The 17,382-nt window shown below is 36.5% G+C and overlaps 1 protein-coding gene across 1 annotated transcript in view; it reads right to left on the reverse strand.

The window, feature by feature from the left end:
• umad1 (UBAP1-MVB12-associated (UMA) domain containing 1) overlaps positions 1–17,382 on the reverse strand; it is a 56,924-nt gene that overhangs the window by 1,201 nt on the left and 38,341 nt on the right. The window contains exon 3 of the mRNA XM_042332332.1: positions 15,205–15,287. Coding sequence (XP_042188266.1) covers positions 15,205–15,287 — 83 coding nt within the window. The remainder of the gene's footprint in view (positions 1–15,204; positions 15,288–17,382) is intronic.

Here is a 17,382-nt window from a genome sequence, read left to right on the forward strand (position 1 = left end):
TGTGATAAAATACAAGCTTCTTATAATATTGTACTATACAAAGATCAAATTGGCCATATAGTAAGATTAGTTTTCCAGTATTGACCCAGTCCACTTATTCAACAAATATAACCTTAAATCTTGCAGCTTCAACATTTTTCTGCAGTTGTGCATGTACTGCATCTCCACCGATTGCACTAGTTATATAAAGAGTCTAAGAATGAAATAGGAAGTAGTTATTCAACAAAGAATTATAGGATAATACTGAGATTGCAACACAAATTTGGGTTTTCTAAATTGGTTTAAAATCTCTTGTTTATAACTTCATAGTATGATAGTCAGGGCTACAATATGATTTTGAGGTATGAGGTATGTTTTAAAGGTGGGTTTTGAAGGCGAAGAGGGAGGAACTTTAGGGTGGAGTTCCAGAGAGCAGGGGCAGAATCACTGAAGACTTACCCACTAATAGTGGGGCAGATGCAACATTCCAAGATGCTACCGTGCGTGAAGGGCACTGTAATAATGCAAGTAGTTATTGAGATAGTATGTAATCTGAAGGACCATCTCTTCACTATTGCCAAAAATCCTATATATATATATATATATAGCCACTTTCACAAGTCTCAAAGTGCTTTACACAGCTGGCTGGGCACCTGAGTGAGAGGGATTGGACAGAAAGATGACTGAAAACGTGGTTAACATGGTGGACTTTGAAAGTGGGAAATAGGGACTCAGGGATGGAATCAGCCACCTTCCTAAAGGCAGAGGTGAGCTGGAGTGAGGTTTAGCCAGAAATCAATCAGGAAGAAACATTTGCTAAGTACAGTAGATTGGTGTGTCTACTCTGACTGTAGACAAAAGCATTGTACTGTACTCTTTCACCACCAGACGGTTTGCATTACTTCCTTTTTAGAACTTATTATCAAAATTCATTATATAACTATATCAAACTATAACTACAAATAATTACTGAGCAAACTGTGAAGAGAATTATTTGGCTAAAGAATGTTTGCAACTCTAGAGTCTAGATTATAAAAACATTACTTTTATAATGAGCAACTAGCTTTGGATGGTTTACACACCATGCAATAGGACTTCACTGTCTCGTTATGTTGATGGCTTATGCCTCCAAACCACAGCCAGAACTTTTCCAAATTAAACTGTTAAATCAGCATGGTTTATTTGTAAACAGTTTGCTCCAGGTGTTTTTCTCTTATTCAAATGTGTTTGTGATAAAATCTGGGTTAACTGATATATATATTTTGCTCACAAAATATACAGTCAATTCACTTCACAGTAAATCCTGTGAAGCACTTTGAGATGTCTCGAAGACATGATAAGACGCTATATCAAACTTAAGGATTATTATTATATATTATACTTATTCCACCTCTTCTTTGGACTGTTTAAATGAGCACGCTATTCACTACAGACTTTCACTAAACCACACTGGCAAAAACTGGAGGTTAATTTTTTTTCAAAATGTTGTGTAAATAACAAACACCCTGGGGTAATGGTTCACACAGAATAAGCCACTCACATTGCAGAGATTATAACTCTGTTACTTGTGAGTTAATTATAACAGTTGCTGTTTATTTTATACAAACAAACTCCACAAACAGATTTGTATCATCTAGTCCTGAAGTATAATTAACTACCATAAAAGATTAGCAAAACGGAAATTATCACTTGATTTGCATTAGCCATTTTCTATGTAATCCATTCAAAATAGCACAAACATCATCAGAATGCTGTTAAAATGTAAAGCAGAATGAAAAGCTCTATTTGAGATCAAAGCCAGCATGATTCATTCAATTGAATGGTAACATGATTTTCAGTTTATCTGAATAGTCTCATCGTATAATTTTCTCAAATGTTTTAGAGTTTTAATATCAGGAACAGTGAGGTCAGAAAATAAAATATAAATAGTCCTTTTAAAATTTTAAATATGAACCCAGGCTATGATTAATCAGGAACCAATATTAATATACTTCTAAACATCCTTGCTGTCAATTGTATTTTGCTATTTTTGTAAACTGTGTGGAAAGGTCTTGAACACTTGACCCAAATTAGAATGTTTAACACATCAATACATTCATACTAATGAATTTATATCCGATATACCAGAAACATTATACACCACCAACTTAGTATTCACTAGTCACTGCTACCAATTAATTTCACAATGGCCTTTGTAAAACAAACCACACAATTTTATTGTCTGTGCATTGTGAATGGAGCAAGATTTGGGGATATTTATTGATCTATTATTTGCCAAGCCTTTCTTTATATAGTATTGACTGAAGAGGGAACAAGAAGAGCAAACAAGTCTTTTCCTTTTCCCACTGTGATCTTTGAAAGATAGAGTCTTCATTTGGTAAAGCTTTGTTTGGAGAGAGAGGAAGAGAGCTTTGTGCGGTGACTCTGATGTGCTTTGACCAGATTCCCATCCTCATTCTGAGCTTACAAAGCAAATTAGTTTTTCCATGAACAATGCTGTTTAAAACAGCTTCTTCTAGAATGTCATTGTTAGTAGGGCAGAATACACATATATAGTTTAGTATAATGTAAAATTGTAATTTGAAAGACAAGTATATTTATAAAAAAATAATTATTTTGCAAAGTAGAGAATAGAGTATTTCTTTTTAAACACTTTCACACCATTAATTTTGTCTACCTTCTTGATTTTAGAAACAATTGTTTTCTCCCCTCCCTCACTTTCTCAATACAGAAGGACTGCCACATTTTTCAGATACCCTTGAGCAGGGCATCAAGTCTGGTCACAGAACCCTTAGGCACTGTGCCAGGAATGGCATCCACAAATCTGCTCGTTCACTTTGTACCTAAATTACTGATTGGCCACAAAGACATATAGATTATCAAAACTGAGCTCTACAATTCAATACTCACAACTGTTAAAAGAAACAATTCTTGGTGATAACTACAGTAATATATCCTGAAACCTTGAACATGAAACATTTATGTCAATGTAACAAAGAACAAGGTAAAGAGATCAGATTTACCCCTGAATAAAACAGACGTTTTCATTCATCCAACCTTTGCTCTGTCTGTGATGTGCACTGATCAATTTTACCATCAAAAGTCTTGTATTCATACTATGGTAGAATAAATCATGTAGTTCAAGGCTTGAATATCAAGCACCAAACATTAATACCTCCCTGTCACCACTAATTTGACAAGGGCTGAAGATAGCTTGAAGGTCATTCGTGTACAAAAATGTGAAGGCTTGTAGTCGTTACCCACACATGTGCTGTACTGTAGGTGAAGTGAAAGATTAAATGTGATTAAAGGTTAGTGTTTGCTATCAGACACATATACATTTATAACCACTGATTTATTTTTTAATTTCCAGACAAAGTTCACAAAGGAGTCCTGTACAATGCGCTACCATAGCCTAGGCCCAACNAAAAAGCACATTCTATACTACAACACAGCTATAATGAATGCGCTTTGCTTTAATCCGGTTAATTGGTTAAATGGTTATGTGGGTTTGCTTATAGGGACGTGGATCCCAAAAAATACAAAATACAAAAAATACTTACCCCAAAAATACAAAATGTATATGCCGGCTCCATCTGCACTTCAAAATGCAGCGTGTACAAAGATGTCAGGAGCAACATGATGATTGTGTCGCTCTCTCGCTGACAATTTGAATTGTTATTAGCCCTGTTGTAGCGGTGGTTAGGATTTTATGAACCTCAACTACTGCTTCAGACTTTAGAATGGCCTTGTTTTAGTTGTTGGATTCTTGATAGATGGGTGATGTCTGATTTCCCTTATTTGCCCTAAAACTGCAAATGAATACATAGCCATTTTCCTAGAATAGAATTTTACGAAACAGTAAGAAGCCCAGCATGCCTCGGCCGACTTTCTAAAAAGATCTATCCATTTAGTCAATGCCAATCCCTCTCTCTTCCCCACAGCCCTTTATGTTATTCTTTTGCGAATATTTATTTAATTTTAAAAGCTATTTTGTATTCTACTTCAGTTACCTTTTGGCAGGGCATTCCATGCCCAAATAATAATAATAATCCTTCCATTTGAGACAGCGCCTTATCACGTCATCAAGACATCTCAAAGTGCTTCACAGAATATACTGTAAAGTGAATTGACTGTAAAGTTTTTTTGTAGGTGAAATGGAGCGGCCAATTGCACATGAGTGTCCCAGAAACAGTCGTGGATTGAGTGACCCAATTTTTTTTAAAAAAAGGTATTATTACTAATAAGTGTAGTCTGTTTAATGTGCAAACGCAGCAGCCAATTTGTGAACAGCAATCTTCCACAAACAGCCGCGAAGTGAAGTAATCGAATGACCAGTTTTATCTGGGGGATTATCAGCCAGGACACAGGGGGAAAAAAGTTTGTCTTCGAAAAGCATTACAGTCTCTTTAACGTCTACCTGAAGAGGGCGCAGATGGGACCTTGGTTTAACTTCTCATCCAAAGGGCGACGTCCCTTACAAAGCAGCACTCACCCCCAGCTCTGCGATGGAGCAAGCATCACTTTGGATTTTGAGCTGAAGTTTTAAGCCTTGATTCTGTTGTGAATGTGTATGAAAACATCACATATGCATACATCTTTTCATTGGACATGGTGGACAGGGAATTCAAACATTTGGGAAGCAGACTGAATCCACAACATCAACTTCATTTCCAAAGCAGGCGCCGAGGATCTTTAATCAGTATAAAAAAATCTTTAATTAACTTTAATCAATGTAACGCATTCTAATCTTCCCCTATTTTCTGGCAATGAAAATTTGGTAAAAGATATTTAGGATGGGCTGATGAATATTTATTTCATTAAAATCCTGATAAATAATTTAAAAATTCCTTGGTGTAAATATTTATGGTAGAAGATTATTAAAAGAAATAAAGGACTTTTTATATAGAATTATATGTAGGATATAAAGGTTTATATCTATGTATCTAAATACACCAGCATTCCTAATTCAGATGACATACAGCTTGGAACAGTGGTGTGCAGCCCGGCAAGGTTTGGTGAGAGTCTTGAAGTTAAAATTGTGATGGACATGAAGTTAAAAAAAAATAACTTTTGAACTTTGTTTTAAACAAAAGATAGATCTTCCTTTATTTTTCATCTCCCAATTCCTTCCCCTGCTTAATTTTTCTACACAAATTCTGTAATTAGGAAGATGAATGCAATATATTTTTAGATAAATAGCTGCTTGGTTCACAGTTAGTCACTTGAAAACTTAAGTTAAAAAAAATTAATACCATGATTTAGAGCCAAGAATAGCGGAGAGAAACCATGGAACATGGTAAACAAATCTTTACGTCAGTAGGGAGAAAATGGTTAATAATGTACAATTTTAAGTGAGGAATGTGTACCACAAGTTGTAGCAATTCAAAATTCCTCACAAATTAAAAAAAAGAGCTCATGGCTATTAATTTCTTCCTACTTTCTAACACAACTGAACTAGGCTGCAGACCTTGGCACATATCATTAAGGTGCAATAACATTTTTCAAAAGTGGTAATAAGATTAAAAAGAACAATTTAATTACAAAAGAGTAGACAAAGGTTAACTAAAAAATGATACCCGGGAGCAATGAAAATTGATCAAGAAATCAAAGCACAGATCATGCAAACTACTGATAAATTCAGAGAGAAAAGAAACACATGTTGAATTATAGATGGTTGCAAATAAGAAATAACAAATTTAGTCTAATGGTTCCGATGCATCGGTTTCCTCACCTCAGGGAAATTCTGATCACTATCTCAAACCTGCACTTTGAAAAATATCTTCCAACAAACCTCATTCATCCTCTACTTGCTTGGCAACATAAATCAACTGACTGGGGTGGCCTTAGAGAATTGTTTGCTGGCTTTCCCTGCACTAAATGCTGCTTCTACTCTTCTGATTTTTCTGTCTGCACCAGTGAAGAAAGCAATGTTATTCTAATTGGCATGAAAGCCTTCATTCCTCATTTTCCCCTAACCGTCAGATCAAGCAGTTCATCAAGGTTCAGTGCTACCTGCTGTCTTATTAAGAGTACAGCTACCACTACTGGCATCTTAATTGACTTGAAGCATCTTGAGACAACTTAATCTTTGCTCATAAACTCTAAGTCCACAAATAGAGCTGCTAAATGGAATTCTATTGAAAAAGTCAATAATATTCTTCTCATCCAATATTTTTTTGTTCAACTGCCTTGTATTATGCAATATGAAACATGTACACTGGAATACTTTGGCAACTCATTGAAGTCCAACTTTTATTTCTTTTTAATAATGTAGTGTGTCCAATTATTTTTCTAGTTTTCTTCCCCATTGGTATATGCCTCCTCTTGCTGGGGTATGGATCCAGGGGGCATTGGTTGGCCAGTACCCCACCCATGGTCATTATTCATGTATGAGCCTTGGCAGTGTTGGTGAAAGTGATGGATACTGGGATCTGCCAAGATCTAATAAACTGGTGTAAATTGGCTCAATGGCCTCCTCCTGTTCATGATTTTCTATGTTCCTAATACAACTGACTAATTTTCCAGAGGTCTGTTCTCGTTCTCACTTTGTTCGTTCCTGTCTTCTCCTGCTCCTTTCAGCTCCTCCCTCAATCTACCTTCTTTCAGATGATTCCACTCTACATTCATCAACGTCCTTCATACCAAATACCATCTTCAATACTCTTGCATTTCAACTCCTGAAACATTAACTGTTAGGCCCTTCAATGGGGCAGTAGTAATCTAATTCCTTAATCTACTAAGACAGTTTGTTCCTAGTTCTTCACAAACCTAACCAACATCTACCACCCATTACCATTGATGGGACTTGAACTACCTTGAATCGTTGTTGGCTAACAATATCCCAGAAGCTCAAGATGTACAGTGATCGCAAGAGAAGGTTTGGATCAAGAAAGCCTGTCAGCCCATTTGACTTCAACCTTCCACAAAACTAACCCGACCATCTTCCCAGTAGAGAAATAAACTGGTTTGCTTCGGTCAGTATATCCAAGCCTTATAGGCAAACTTAAAAAGAGCATCTAGGGTTATCTCAGTGTTATAGAGATAAGCAACAATTATGATTAGATAAATTAGTCATCCTGGTTTCAAAAAGAGATATCTTAAAATGGACCTCATCGTTCCCCTGTTACCCCCTCATATTAAGGATAGTTACATATGGTCAAACTGAAAATAATTTATACTTCCATTGAATAATGTTATTACCTGTTTACATATTGACTGTGGTGGTCTTGGTAATATTCTAGGGGCAATACAAGTACAACCAAAACACCCAACAGGTCAGTGACTAAAGAGAGATACAAGTATTAATAGAACCAAGACTATAACTCCAAACACAGATAAAAACAGAATCCCATAAATTTGATTTATTTCCTTACCAGAAGTCAGTAATCTGATAATTAAATATTGTAAGAAGTAGTTATTAAAATAAATGGAAAGTTGTCATTTATGGGCAATAATTTACATCCTGTTAATGATTTTGAAAATAAACTAGCCATAAAAAGTATTAATTTACTAACTTTTATCAAGTGATTATTTACTTCTTTGCTAATTTTTCTCCTTCCATCTATTCTGAAAGTGTCTGACTCCTTTTTCTTTTTACTGGTGTATGGTTTCACCAGCGCTGATTGTCTTCTCCTACCTCATCCAAGTCATTATTCATATTGGGGCAGGGGGGGGGGGAAAGCGGTGGAGAATATGTCCTCATGGAAATCCACTCCATAGCAATTTCCAGTACTGGTCTCTGAATAGCAATCAAGGAACAAAGGAGCAGGAACACTGACAAATGTCCCTCTTCCTAATTGAATTGTGCTGAGGCCATTATTGAGAACCAGCTGAGATCAGCAATTTCAGCACCTACAACCTTCGCCTTTCTGGTCTGTATGGCTCAGTTTAGCACTAGGTAGTTCTTTTACCCATTAGGCTATGAGGGAAGCTCATGTTATCTAACCAGAAGCATGGGTCCCAGCGAAGCTAATAGCCCATCTCATCCCATCCCGTGTTTGAAAGTCTGAGATATGCCATTGATTTGAATCATCTAATTCAGAGAAATGTTTTAAGTATGTTATAATTTACATCTTATTCAAGATGATCCATTATTGAAAGGAAGATGTGTCGTGAGGAATTTGGAGAATCCTGGGCACGTCTCAACCTAAAGAAGCTGAATAACTCCAAGGAAGTCCAACAATTCAGCTGAGCCCAGGGCCAGATCAGTACTCCCTGTCAATTGCCAAATTTTGGGAACATTCATCTCTGCATCAGAACCAGCCATTTGGAAGGTCCATATGGTGGGTTGCTATTGAGGATAGTATATTAACAGAATGCCCTTCATTTCAAAGGTCTCAAGAGTGCTCACAAAGTGCCTTTCATTGGTAGATGAATCTATTCCATGGGAGCAGAGCATCCATTATGCAGAATCACCAGAAGTCCTGTCAATGTCAGTGAACATCATTCCAACAATTTTAAACAGATGCTTTCCTGATAAATTATGCTAAAGGTCTGTGGACATTTACTCAGAGACACCTTACGTGGTAGATTGCTTTGTAATGAATAACAGCTTCAGATTATTATAAAAAGGACATCTCAAAGTTGCTGCACTTCTTGGCCTGAGCAATTTCTCACCCTAAGTTCCAAAGAATCTCTATTTGGGTGGATTTTAGAATGCATCACAACTTGCTACTTGTTTCGCCCACAAAACAAGTCAACTCACTTTACAGTATATTCTCTGAAGCGCTCCGAGACGTCTCAAAGAATTGGTAAGGCACTATATCAAATGCAAGGTTTATTATTATTATTATTGTTTTTATTGACAAGTTGCTTTTGCTTGATTTGAAGGATGAAATGGAAATATGTTATCATAGTATTGTATTTCCATTTAATCCCAAACCATTTCACAACAGGATCCATGCTGCAACCCCACTAATCATGAATAAACATGTAATTTAACAAAGAATTGGCCATTTTTGGCAGGGACTTTGTACATCTTTGTACCTGCCAGATCAGAAGAAGGCTTTAAAGATGTGTTCTTATATTGTGTATGGAAACAGAGTTAAAACGAATTAATGTGCATGGAGGATTTAAGGTGTTAAATCAAATCTATTTCCAATAAGTATTAAAGTATATATAGCAATCAAACTTTGTTTCATTTGTAGGGATCTATAGAAAAGGGGAAAAGTGAAATATTACTGAACAACAGCAACATTACATTTGTGTAGCGCTTTTCACGTAGCAGATGCAGAGATACTACACAGTCTTCAAAATGACTATAAAGCACCATATTAAACAGTAATGGAACAACCAAACATAGAAAATATGAGGAAGCATTTTGAGAATTGTGGTGATAATTCATATGCTCACTGTCTTGCAGCAATGAACAAATTAGTGTAATCTATATTTTAGATCTGCCTAATTTCTTCAGTTTTACTCAAACATTGTTGTCATGGCCATTCTGCTCAATACACACCAACCAGCATCAAATAGAAAATATAACACAATATAGAAAATAACTACGAATCAAACTCACTTTTTCATAACATACTGTCAGAAGCATTGTGTGTAGAATCATTATACGCTCCATGACACTGTTGTACATTAGCAAATTTACAGCAAACCCCTTTCAGTGAATAACTGTGATGCTTCACTACCCTTGTCTTCTCAGACTGAAGCCCATTAATTCAGTGTCAGTCGTAATTCAAGGAGCTGAAATCTAAAGGCAGCAAGGCTCATTACTCTAAAATTCCTTCAATGACAAACATGGGAGTGTGGTCAGCCACTGTCATGGGTAGTGAACGACAGTTATTAATGAACGCCCATTCAGCTCCTGTTGCTAAAGGCCTTGCCTGATCCTCTCACATCTATTCTGCACTATAAATGTGTGAACCTCCAAGTGTTTGCCATTATTTATTAATCTGGTGAGAAGACTTGGTCTAAGGAAACTAACATTTTTAGCTATGCATCAGAGGGGGTTGGGGCGGGGGGGGAGGAAGTGGAAAGGATCAAAAAGGTTTCAAAAGGAACTCTGAATGTTTCACACTTGGGAGAAAACAGTAAAATAGGTTTCCACTTTGGCAACAAAGATTTTATTTAAAATTTCAATATGTGGTGTTTGTAAACAAATCATATATAAGCAACAAAAAAAACTTGGGGCTAGAAATTCTACACATCATTGTCCTTATTAACTTTAGTGAAGTGCATTGACATGGGCTGAATGTCCCTATTACTGTTCATTGCTATTTTTAGGGTGTGAAGAATTTCACACATCTGGTATTTGGTAGACATGTTATTTACAATATTTAAAATAGGCTTACATTTAGGATATAGAATGCAGTTCACCATCTGAATGAGCCTGTAAAAACAATTTAATTAATACAATTTAAATTCCTAAAACACATTGAAATACAATTAGTTATTATTTTTTAAATTGGAGATTTGCAGCCTTAACAGTTATATGAGATGTTGGATTCATTTTGTTCTGAAATTGTCACTTTAAACAGATGTATGAAATGTTTTTGTGCCAGTTACATTTCTTTGAAAGTGATAAACCCACCTTAAAGAAATAGTTAAGGTCTGACCTCAGCCTTGACATTAGAGCTAACTAGATGGCAAGTTAAAAATTACCCTCACCCGAGTTATCAAAAGCAGCACAGAACAGAACCTGCTGCCCAATGGGCTGAAGAAAATGGAGATTTGTCAGGGTTTGCACCTTTGTGCAACAGAATAAAATCAGCAGAAGTAAGGAGATATTTGTGGTCAGCTGCTTAGATGTTGGAAATGCTGTGGGTAAAAACTGAAATAAAAAATTATATAAATTTATCAGAGGATAGTGAAATCATCTTTGGGCTCCTACACTGACAACAATAAGGCCTAGATCAAGCCATTTTAAATTCCTCTCCTGACAGCCTAACACTTGCTTGATAGGCACTGCTGATATTGTAGGAGTTGACTGGTGAGATTAAAAAAAGATATGCTATTAATCTTTTTTCTAAAAATGTGTTTACACAGCTCTACAAGGGTGTCAGCAGCTGTGGGGCTGGAGAGCGGAGGTCAGGCCCTCATTGCATATCAACAGCCAGTGACCTGTGCACTGCTGCATCAAACTGCGATTAGGTTACTGATACTTGCAACTTCTGTCTCTTTTCAAATCAAGTTCACTTGAAGGGTTACAGAATACAAAAGATGACATGAATCTTTATTAATCTTTGCTCATTACTACACCATCTGTCAAATGTTAAGAGGTTCATAGGGAACAATTTCCTTTAGTGCTAGTAGAGAGGTGGTTACGATGTTGTTTATAGTTTTAAGACACTTAGAAAAAAAGCCACCCCAATTATAATAATAATTGCAAAACATATGAAGAATTTATGAATTTGTATTTCAGAGGGTCCAAAAAAATCTTTATGCTTGTTCTAAAGAAATTCCCTCTGAAAGGGTGTATGACAGCTTCTGGGGATTATACTTTATTTCACACTGCTAACCCACATACAACACAGTTCAGTGCTCATGTTCTTCTGTGACTGAACTATGAAAAGTTGCTAGGCAAAGGAAGAAAGAGGCACAGTATGCGCACAGTTAACTGTGTGGGAGACGAGATATTTTTAAGCCAAGCCTGAAAACGTATGCCATTTGCAAACGTTTCACATAAAAAATCATTTCATTGTCACATTTGATGGAAGAAATATAAACTTAAAATAAAATGTTGTTTGTGACTGGAAAGTTGGGGAGGTTGGGAAAATAAACAAAAGATTAAGTTGTAAAATATTTTCTAAACATATAAGGATTGTAACTTCCCTCAACGTTTTCTCAGCCTGCACTTAAGCTTTGTTAACATTTTGGAAGGCAGTCCAACTTAATATACACACACACACAGAGGATAAGTGCAATCTTCTGAGGTTTCAGTAATAGCAGCTCTTCTATTCTGCTCTCTCCTGTATCTTTCACTCTGGTACCTGCACACCCTCTGTTTCAATAGCATCAGTGCTAGAAGTGGGGAGTCCCCACCATTAGCAATAAAGGAAACCCTAAGCCTGACTGTGTTTTTCCTGACATCTGTCACAATGTCAGTTCATATTTTCTTCAATTCAGCCACTTCCCTTCTACATGGGGTGACTGCTATCACCTTCATCAAACTGTTCTGACATTTACCTTTTTCCCCCCCAAGGATCATTACTGACAGATTTTGCAAGGCCATATTGGATGCTTGTTTTTTCTCCACTTATTCTCATGGAGATTTGATGCAATACATTTCCTATTAAAAAGTGATACCTGGCTGAGAACCAGCAAAGCCAGCTACTGACAATCCACCATGGTACTGTACATTCTGTTAAACATGGCCAAGGCCATCAGGCTCAACATGTTTTCAGCATGAAAGCCTGCTGAATGGGGCTGAAAAGCCCACGTCATACTACGAAACACGAGCCAATTAAACTGCTACACCATCTGCTCACAAGTTACCAAATGCTCTGAGATTTCAAAATAAGGCAGGTGTGTTCATTTGGCACCATGTATAACACGGATATTCAAACTACCATACTTTCTGATGCAATTCAACCTGGCCCCTACTGTGTTTTGTACTGTGAATCAAAAGGCTCCCAAAACCACCTCCATCACGTAATGTCAGGAGCTGGCCTCTAGTTGATCCACATTGGCTTAAACCCCGATTCGTATTGCACATTGCTTGCTGAATGGCCAGCAAAATAGTGCTGCTTCACCGTGAATCGAGCAGCATAAACATAGCAAGAATCGGTTCTAGGCTAGTTTAAATTCTGGAAAGAAAAATATTTTTAAAGTTTTATGAGATGTCCCAATTTTTAAAAATGAAACATTTTTCAGAATATGGTGAATGTATGTCATTCAAAATAATAATAAAATATTTCTAATACATATATACCAACATTAACTAATAACTTGTAAGAACTATAACTAATCTAGTAAATCACAACATTTCCACATGAAAACAGAACAGCGAACACAAGACAATGAGCTGTGAGATAACCCAAAAAAGTTGCATATAGATATAACATTTCCCATATGATGAAGTTTGATCACTTCACAATGAGTAGGGAAAGGGGTAGGAAGAAGAAGGGGATATCCTTATCCCAAATCAGAGGGATTAAGGTAACGAGTTCCACAGGTTAAGCACGTAATAACTGACAGAAATGAAACAATGTCATTAGTGCCACAAAAAAAATCATATTCCATCTGTTCATGCACTCATTTAAAAAATGATCTTGTAAAACTGTTTAATAATAATCATAATCCTTGATTTTGATATAGCACCTTATCACGTCTTTGAGACGTCTCAAAGCGCTTCACAGAATATACTGTAAAGTGAATTGACTGTATATTTTGTGGGCGAAACGCGGCAGCCAATTGCGCACAGCAGTGTCCCACAAACAGTCGTGGATTGAGTGATCAATTTTATTATTATTTTTATTGTTTTTAAGGAATTATTATCCCCGGAAAAGTGATCCACCAATCGACTAACAACCAGGTTCCTACTTACTGCTGTTTAGGTAAAAATTTACATTTACACAGCACCTTTCACTTTGGGAAAACATCCCAAGCAATTTAACATCCTGGGCTTAGCACCTGAATTGTGGTGGAAGTCAAGGTGAGTGGGGAGATGAAACTTGACTGAAAGCAAGGTCCAGGAGGAAGGTCTTGAAATGGACCCTGAAGAAGGGAGCAAGCTGAGAGGGACTCTGGGATGGAGTTCCAAAGAGTGGGGGCAGAAAGAATGAAAGTTCATCCACTAATAATCTTGTAGTAATAACAAAGATTAATAAACATTCATTTTATCCTTTGTATTCTGTAAACAGATTGAAAGTAAAATAAAGAGAAGGGTTAAATGGTGCCCGATGTGACTTGTGCTTTGGTTGCAGACCAGCTGGAGGGGAGTAATAATGCTACATTGTGTGAGGCAGGTCCTGAATGTTAACACTTTGAAGACTTTCTTCTAATAACTTTCCAAAGGAAAGAATCCTAGTAATGATGTGATGCAATTCCCATTAAGTAATTCATGGAGGTGACCTGACCACGTAATGGTATATAGTAAGTTATTTTCTCATCATAAATCAAAACCTAATAGCAGGGAGCCCTAACTGGCAACACTACTACTAGACTCTTGCAGCTTGCCTTCACGGCTTCCTCAAAACCAACATTAATAACTCATTTTCATCAATGTGGAAATTGAAAAAAACTTCTACAAAGCTGATAGATAGGCCAGTCTGGTGTGTGTCAAGGACAAAAGAAATCAGTCCCAACCAACAGAACAAAATTCTCTGTGTGAACTCACTTGGTACGTTCCTGAGTGCCTGTACAAGATCAGGAACTCATCATAGGAGACGTCAAGGCTGTGAACACCAATTTTAAAACACCTGTATCCACTTTATCATTCGCCATTCCTTTTTTAAACCACATATAGGATTCCACAATCACAATATATAAGTACATTGGAAAAGTGATTTTGAGGAACAATACCAATGATGAATCAATGCATAAGCATTCAATTTCTGTTTTGTTCTAAATACGTTTCACTTTGTTAGGCATCCAGGCACCTTCTAGGATAATTTCAGGTATAGATAAATGAAACAACAATTTTCTTTTATTTAAAGATTTAAATAATTTATTGTTGCAATTTTACCTCAACGGCATTTTACCCTGAATTATACTAATAATCCTAGCATTGACTGCATTTGAAGTATTTGCTATTTAAATAACTTTTGATAAGTCTGTCAGATGAACGTGTAATGCAGAGGGCAAATGTGAGATGGGATTTAAAGTTCAGATTTTACAGGAGACTTTTTAAATAAAAGGATAATTCTACACATAAAGGGTTTCTCTAAAAGCATGTGGTAAAGTGGTTGGTTGGGGGGAAGGGAAGGAAGAAGAAAGCATTTTGAGACATGAATATTTAAAATGTGGAAATTGACCCAGCTGATTGCTTAAACACAGAAGCAGGCATAAATATTAAACAACTGCCTTACATACAATACCAGATAAATTCAAATGGGCCTGATCCATACTTATTCAGTTTTACTTTGCATATATGACATTTATATTAAATACGTTAGATGAATGTAGAAAAACAGAATTCTCAAATAGATACAGCAATAAAAAAGACCTGGAGTTTATAGCCCCATTTTGTACAGGAGCCTTGCTGTGTCATGCCCCCTTGTCAATTGTAAATAGAATGCAAACCAGCATCATTATGCATTTAATGTCTTGTACCTGCGGCAGCTGCCCGTGTGTGCTTGTCCCTCGTCCAAATTCCAAGCTGGTCTTCTCCTGTTCCCGCTCACTCACTGTTTCTCCTGTAACCAAATCAAATTATAATCGGATGACCAGTGACAGTAATATTCTGTTGCTTATTTTGGCAGAACGCATATTTTAGTGAAATCTACAGAGCAATTTATCTCAATAAATAACATAAAGTACAGTAATGAAAAAAACACATACTGACGTTAAACCACATAAACAGCCATATTTATTCACTCAGTGCACAACTAGATCTTCTAAATAGGATTTTCATCAGCAAATATGTGCCAGTAATGCAGGGCCCTCGTGCTTCTGACCACAATATTACAAATTAAGGTGAACATTTTGCACAGTGAACTAAATAGTAAATCACATATTGAAACAATACTAATTTTGAATATGGTATCATCGATATTGTAAACAGAAACAGCCATTTTATAAAGCTAAAACAATGTTTAGCATTAAGTTGTTGGTTAATCATCTCTGAGTTACAACTAAATTTGGACATGGCAATTGACAATGGTGGAGACTGAGACTTCAAAATAATCAATCTTTTTGATAGATTCTTTTGTGTTCAACTTGAACTTGAGGAGTTGTAGTTCATTAAATTTAAATGTGGGCATTCTGTGGAATCTAGGGCAGTTCCAAACTAATATGTTTCCCCTAACCCTGCTGGTTATAGCTGATGGGAACTTCTGAGGGAACTGTGTTCAAATTTCACAAGGAGCTCAGAGAAGATGCAACAAGTGAATAAGAATAGGCCTGACATACCACCGACGTACCACTGAAGTTTCCAACTTCCTCGTTCTGTGGTCAGACACATGAATATAAAGTCAAATATTTTCTTTTTTGTTATTGCTGTGGGAGCTGTCTGAATTTGTTATGACCTCACTGGAATAACGCCAGCACACATGATTCAGTTGGTATTTTTTTTTCAGATGATTGATTTATTGAGCTTGAATTTACAGAACACTGAAAACTATAATTTTTTAAAAAAGAATTATGCTGCTGAAAATTACTATAAAGCGCAAACATGGGCAGCTCAGTATGTTGGAGCCCTAACATACTGCACCTTGATGTCGTAGATTATAATAATACTTGCATTTGATATAGCGCCTTATCACACCAGCCAACTGCACACAGCAGTGTCCCACAAACAGCCGTAGATTCAGTGACCAATTTTTTTGGGAGGGATTATTGTCCTCGGAAAGCGATCCGCCCCAATCGACTTACTGCTAGGTAAACAGAGGATTGTGAAATAAGGAAACTTGCCTCAGGCTTTGCCTTACCCAGGATTCAGACCCAGGTCCTCTCGCTTGTGAGGCGAGTGCTCTAACCAATACGCTACAGGACTCTACAAGTCCTCTACAGGAATCTTAAAGGGAAAAAAATGAAAAAAAATAAAAATGTGCTCATTCATGGAAGCAACTTAAACATTCGTTGTAGCTGAAAACTTAAATCTTGACCCACAATGCATTTACTGTATGCAGGTTTGGGTGACAAAGTAACATGACATTTCATAGGTCCTACACTATAGAACACTGTGTAGTAAACCTTAAATGAAGCAACCAGCTTTGATTATCAAAATGTTGAGACACTTAGAAACAAGCGGAACAACACCTCTACTATTCACCAACTTTCCTCACTTTTTAATGGAGTCATGTAGTTCAGATGCTAGTTTTATAATTTATGAGGTCTATATATGGTAAAAATATATAAAAGTTGGATTAATAATTACATTTCTCTTCTCTCATTGCAGTAATAAAGGCTTATGCAAAATAATGAGTATACCACACATTAGTATCAATAAAATAACAGGCATACCAAACATTAGTATCAATAAAACTACAGAAGCACATTCCGACCTTGGCAAAAGCAGGAGGTAAAACATACAACGTATTTGGATCATCTGGCCTTCTTTTTCCAGTGGAATGAGGCAGGAGTTGCCACTGGATAGAATGACTTTTAAGAAGGATAAAACATACTGCAGTAAAAGCAAATATCATTGTAAAATGAGCAGCTACACCAGGAATAGCTAATCTGTAAAAGGAGGCCTCATGTGGATAGGCCTACTGCAATCCAACCGTACTCCAAAGAACATCTAAAGGGTTTTTCCACCTATATTACACCATTAGTCTTGAAATACCAAGA

This window comes from Callorhinchus milii, unplaced genomic scaffold (genome assembly GCF_018977255.1).
Source record: "Callorhinchus milii isolate IMCB2004 unplaced genomic scaffold, IMCB_Cmil_1.0 Scaffold2, whole genome shotgun sequence".
NCBI classification, from domain to species: domain Eukaryota; kingdom Metazoa; phylum Chordata; class Chondrichthyes; order Chimaeriformes; family Callorhinchidae; genus Callorhinchus; species Callorhinchus milii.